This window comes from Thecamonas trahens (genome assembly GCF_000142905.1).
Source record: "Thecamonas trahens ATCC 50062 unplaced genomic scaffold supercont1.36, whole genome shotgun sequence".
Classification (NCBI taxonomy): Eukaryota; order Apusomonadida; family Apusomonadidae; genus Thecamonas; species Thecamonas trahens.
Genome location: NW_013657644.1, coordinates 185909 through 191409, shown reverse-complemented (window position 1 = coordinate 191409; position 5501 = coordinate 185909). Strand labels below are relative to the sequence as shown.

The 5501-nt window shown below is 63.6% G+C and overlaps 3 protein-coding genes across 3 annotated transcripts in view; 2 read left to right on the top strand and 1 right to left on the bottom strand.

Moving 5' to 3' along the window:
* The window catches only part of AMSG_07479 (CMGC/MAPK protein kinase), a 1914-nt gene extending 326 nt beyond the window's left edge, over positions 1-1588 (top strand). The window contains exons 2-3 of the mRNA XM_013900525.1: positions 327-379; positions 486-1588. Coding sequence (XP_013755979.1) covers positions 327-379; positions 486-1553 — 1121 coding nt within the window. The 3' untranslated portion in view covers positions 1554-1588. The remainder of the gene's footprint in view (positions 1-326; positions 380-485) is intronic.
* A 3-nt stretch (positions 1589-1591) lies between these two features.
* AMSG_07478 (phenazine biosynthesis protein PhzF family protein) lies at positions 1592-2518 on the bottom strand (the record flags this gene model as incomplete). The annotated part of the gene is made up of 1 exon (XM_013900524.1): positions 1592-2518. The coding sequence occupies one exon, from the start codon at positions 2516-2518 to the stop codon at positions 1592-1594; it is 927 nt and encodes a 308-aa protein (XP_013755978.1).
* A 362-nt stretch (positions 2519-2880) lies between these two features.
* On the top strand, positions 2881-4022 carry AMSG_07477 (MaoC domain-containing protein dehydratase; the record flags this gene model as incomplete). The annotated part of the gene is made up of 2 exons (XM_013900523.1): positions 2881-3963; positions 4005-4022. 2 exons carry the CDS (start codon positions 2881-2883, stop codon positions 4020-4022), a joined length of 1101 nt encoding a protein of 366 aa, XP_013755977.1.
* Between the last annotated feature and the right edge of the window lie 1479 nt (positions 4023-5501).

Genomic DNA, 5501 nt, shown 5'->3' with positions numbered 1-5501 from the left:
AGGGGGGAGGGGGGAGGGGGGGGGGTGGCGGTTGCTCGTGGGCACGGGCGAGAGGCGGTCGAGAGAGCGGCATTCGGGGAGCAGCAACCAAGACGGGTGTAGTAGCAGGGAGTGGGAGGGGTGAAGGGGGGGGGGGGGGGGAACCAGGGCTGGGTGTGTTTGGAGGGGGGGGAAGGGGGGAGGGGGGGGAGTGGAAGGGAAGGGGTAGGGAAACGCGGAGAAGGAGTACATGCCGTCGCCGCGTGCCTTTGGCTCAGGCAAGACCCTCCTCTGCTCTGGTCGTGTCATACTCACACCGACCACCCACGGGGTGAGCGGGTGGTTAGGAACGGTGGTCAAGGGTGTGGACACGTCGTCGGGCGAAGAGGTTGCTATCAAGGTGCGTGGATGGGAAGTTGGGGCAAGTGGAGGAGGGAAAGGGGGGAGGGGGAAGGGGACTTACTCACGCCGACCGATTGCCCATCTCGTACGGAGGATGAGAGCAGAAGATCAACCCGTTTGTGCATGTGGTGGACGCCAAGCGGACGCTGCGGGAGTTGAAGATCCTTGCGCAGCTGGACCATCCCAACATCATCTCGCTCAAGGACATCATGTCGATTCCGCACGGCATTACCGACACGTTCCAGGATCTGTACGTGGTGACCGACTTGATGGAGACGGATCTGCACCAGATCATCCAGTCTGACCAGCCGCTGGAGGAGGCGCACCTCAAGTACTTTATGTACCAGCTGTTCAAGGGCCTCAAGTACTTGCATTCGGCTAACACGCTGCATCGCGACCTCAAGCCGTCGAACTTGCTGGTCAACGCCGACTCGCAGCTCAAGATCTGCGACTTTGGCCTCTCGCGGGTCGACGAAGCCGCGGTGGCCGACGAGCTCGATGCGCTGGCGCCGGGCGATGCGCCGGCGGATATGAACGTCGCTGGTGCGTCCGACTCGGCCGTCTACACCGAGTACGTGGTGACCCGGTGGTATCGCGCGCCCGAGGTGATCTGCGACCGCCGCGCATACGGTAAGCCCGTCGACATCTGGTCAGCCGGATGCATCCTTGCTGAGATGCTGGGCCGGACGGTACTCCTCCCCGGGCGCGATCAGGTGCAGCAGCTCGCGCTGACGCTTGAGCTTGTCGGCACGCCCGCCGACGATGTCATCGACAGCATCCTCAACAAGAACGCCCGGCGCTACGTCAAGTCGTACCGCAAGGTCGAGCGCAAGCCGTTTGGCGAGCTCTTTCCGCGCGCCTCGGCCGAGGCCATCGATCTCCTCGAGACGCTGCTTCAGTGGAACCCGCTCGACCGCCCGACGGCCGAGGAGGCGCTCGAGCACCCGTTCCTGCAGGACTACCGCAACGAGGCCGACGAGAAGAAGTCCAAGGACAAGTTCCTGCAGTTTGACTTTGAGCAGACCAAGCTGTCCATCCCTACCATTCGCCGCCTCGTCTACAACGAGATGCTATTCTTCCACCCCGAGCTCGGTGAGCACATCCCGTCAACATCGGAGCGCGTCCTCGCCCTCACCGACGACGAGCTGGCGACCATGGACGACTCTGCATGACTCGTCTGCTGGAAATAACACGCGTGCCTCTTTGATTCTCACGCAATCGGCTCAAGCACCTCGTACCGCCCCACGGCGACCGCCGCGCCGTCGAGCTCGACACGCCCGGCGTCGGTGACCCGGACCCCGACGTGGCCGACCCGCTTGCTCATCTGGATCGCCGCCATTCGCGGCCCGGCTCCCACATTCAGCTTAACCGCCCAGTACGGGCCCATGAAGCAATGCGCCGAGCCGGTCACGGGGTCCTCGGGCACGCCGAGGCACGGGAAGAAGCACCGCGAGACAAAATGTGGCGTTTCCGCGTCACTCTCCGGAGTCCAGAACGAAGTCGTCACCACCACCCCGCGTTGGGTCTCCACCGCCGCCACCGCCGACAGATCAACGTCCATGCTTGCAAACGCGGCCGGCGAGTCGAACGCAGCGCAATCGAGCACCACCATCACGTCCATACGGTTGTAGACAACTTCGCGAATGCTGCCGCGCACAGCCTCGGGCAGAGCCAGCGCCGCTGCCGCCGCTACGTCCTCGGCCACAGGGCCGATGGCAGCCTCGGCCGGAAAGTCGAGAACGATGCGCGCGCTCCCGTCACCCGCCCGGCGCGCTGTCAGCGTGCCCGACTGCCGGCTCTCAAACGCCACTCGCTCGAGGCCGGCGCGATCGATGCCGAGACCCGCCAGCGCCTCGTCGGCCTGTGCCGTGTGGAGGAGCACGTGCGCCGCCGCAAGCGTAGCGTGCCCGCAGAGCGCAACCTCAGCCACAGGCGTAAACCACCGCAGCTCGGCATCGAGCTCGCCGTCCGTCGCGCCACGGACAACCACAAACGCCGTCTCGGCGAGGTTCATCTCGGTCGCCAACGCCTGCTGCGCCTCCTCCGACAGCGCCGCCGCCGTCACCACCACCCCGGCCGGGTTCCCGCCAAACCGATGCTCGGTAAAGGCGTCCACAGTCACAATGGCAATGTTCATCTTCAAAGCTTCTCACCTCTTGGCCAAGGCGAGTCTGACACAGCGCGAGCACGACCGTCTCGCCCAGCCACGTCACCGCGTCGACGTGCGGGCTCTCTCGCCAGCCGATGCGGATCTGACCCGGCAAACCGCTACGTGTCGAACTCATTCGAACACCCACAAGCACACCGCGGCAAAGTGAGCGGTCACCTCACCACCCGCGTTGCCACAGTCACACCCACTCGACTCTCCCCCTGCTCGGACAGCCATCCCTTCTGCAGGGAACTAGTGGGCGTCCGAGTGCTGTTCTGAGCAAAGTCATCCCTCTTCTCCTCCCCCCCCCCCCTCTCCCTCCTCCCTGCCCCAGTCCCGCACGTCGCTTCATGGTGGTCTACGAATTGTGGCCCGCTCTCAATGATGGCGGCTCGGGGCTTGCGGCCCTAGCTTGGGTGCTGGCTACGGCGGTGCTGGCACTGGTCGGCAGCATCTTGGCGGTGGTCGGCTCTGCTGCAGTGTGGGTGGTGTGGGCACGGCTTGCCAGGATCGCGACGACGCACGCGGTCGAGTACCCGAGGCCGATGGGCACAACCGAGGTGGCATGGCGGACGCTGACGACTGCAGTCAAGAAGATCCCTGGCCTGGCTGGCAAGCCGTCGACTCAGACTGCCTTTTACCGATTGATCCGGTCGCTCGCGCTTGCTGGCCCGTTCCTCAACCGCTACACCCGGACAGTCAGCATGATGGTCTTCGTCACCTGCGACTCGTCGGAGAACGACCTGCAGGAGGCTATGGCTGAAGACTCGCCGCCGCTAAACTTTGGCTCGAACCTCTCATGGCTCTCTCCAATGGCCGGCGCGCCACCGATCCTGGCGCCACTGGCCCGAGTCGGCATCGACATGGTCCGGCTCCTCACGGATCCCCAGTTTCCGTTCTCGCTCCTCGGCGCCGTCCACGCTCGGCAAGCGATCCGGACCCATCTCCCGCTCGAGCCACTTCGCAAGGTTCTCCTCCAGTCATCGCTCCAGAGTGAGATGCAGATCGACGCGTTCCGGCCTGTCCGTCGCGGCACAGAGATCGACATTGTCATCTCGATCGCGCATGTCGGCGAGGAGCGCAAAGCCATCATTGACTATGTTGTCACCATCTTGGCCTTTCACACACACCCGGAGTCGGCTCTTGACTCGTTAGCCTCATCTCGCCCACCTTGGAACCATGCGCCACTCGATGAGCTCGTGCCTGTTGGCCGGCTGGCGGTCCCGGCCGGAGCTGGCAAGGCCTTTGCCACGGTCTGTGGTGACCGCAACCCTATCCACATCTCGCCGGTTGCTGCCCGGCTGTTTGGCTTTCCCGGCTGCATCGCCCACGGAATGCATGTTGCAGCGCCGATTGTCGATACCGTTCTTTCATCGTACACGGAGCCTGCAAACGCGGCGGGTCTCACCATCCACATTGGATTCTCCAAGCCCGTCCAACTTGGCTCCGAGCTTGATGTCTGGACCTCGACAAGGGCTGCATGTTTGGCTGACTCAGTCGCCATGTTCTCGCTCACTTCCGCACGATCGTCACCCCATCGCGCCCCTACAGTCCATTTGCGCGGCCGTGTCGAGTGGCACACGATTTAACTTGTTGCTAGCTCCTACGCTTTGCTCTCCCGCTCTTCCTGACTCGCTTGGAGCTGCGACGGCGGCCGCGGCCGCGCTTCTCTACTCTCTCTGACTCCCTCCCTTCTGTCAGCAGCGACGGCCACGGCCGCCAGAACGCGTCGCCGAGGAGCGGTTGTGTCAGGTGGCGATGCCACTCGACAAAGACTGCCTCCATGTCGGCAAAGGCGTCGTCGAGATCATCAAGCCACTTGCCAGGCCATGCCCCCGAGCTCTGCGCCACTTGCAGGTTCAGCCGCCCATTGCGGACGCTGACGCTAAACTCGCTGTCATCGAGCCCTTGCGGAAGCTGAAACGTGACCTCAAACCGCTCGCTGTCGCTGCCTGACCGACGGTGCTTCCGCAACCGTGGCAAGCGCCGCCGCCGCTTGGCCTCCGACACCGTCAGCATCCCAGAACCCTTGTCGTACTTGACCCTCACATCATGCTTTGACTTGATTCGCTCTGGCACCGACAGCGCCATCTGCATCCGAGTGGCGGCTGTGGTACGAGCGAGCGTGCTGCCCCGCCGCCTGCCTATCTTGGGCAGCAAGTCGAGCTCGATTGCGGAAGACGACGACGACGACGCGCTCTTCGACTTGGAGTCGTCAATCGTCGAAAGCGAGCCGAGCACTACCTCGGCTCCGGACTCGGACTCGGTCCATAGGGACCCGCTCGTGCTGCTTGACTCGCTCGTTGTCGAGTACGATGACGAGTTGGGGTCGTAGCGCGAGCCAGAGTGCGAGCCTGGCTTGCTTCGTGTGGTGCGCGTTCGCATGAGAACCTTTGTCATGATCAACGGCAACCGATTGCGCGTGCAAAGTGGTGCCTTGAGGTATTGAATAGCCGAGTATTTTCGCAGATATGTGTTGTGTGGTGTGCTTGCGCGTGTGCTTGTGCGTGTGCGTGTCCTCGTGTTCGTTTTCTTCTGCACAACGCGCAACCTTCACGAAAACACCATCAACCCTCCCACCCCCACCCCCGACCCCCCCCCCCGCCCACTCTTTCTCCGTCTCTCCCTCTCCCTCTCCCTCCCCCCTCCCTCCTGACGACATCCCATCACCATCCTCGGCGATTGTGACCTGGACCGAGCCTCCACACCGCACATGCCAGTTCGCACGCACTACCAGCCGAAAACGGACCTTTCTGCGGCAGTCATCTGACACGGAACACTGACGAGGAACCCACGCGCAGGGGAAGGACAGACCCACGCCACAAGGCAGACCCACGCCCCACACCCACTTCGCCCCACACCCACACCCACATACCGCACTCTTGCACATCCCCCCCCCTCACTCCCCGCCAACCACTGCACACACATACCTGTGTACATACGCAGCGCACACCTACCCCCCCCCCTTACA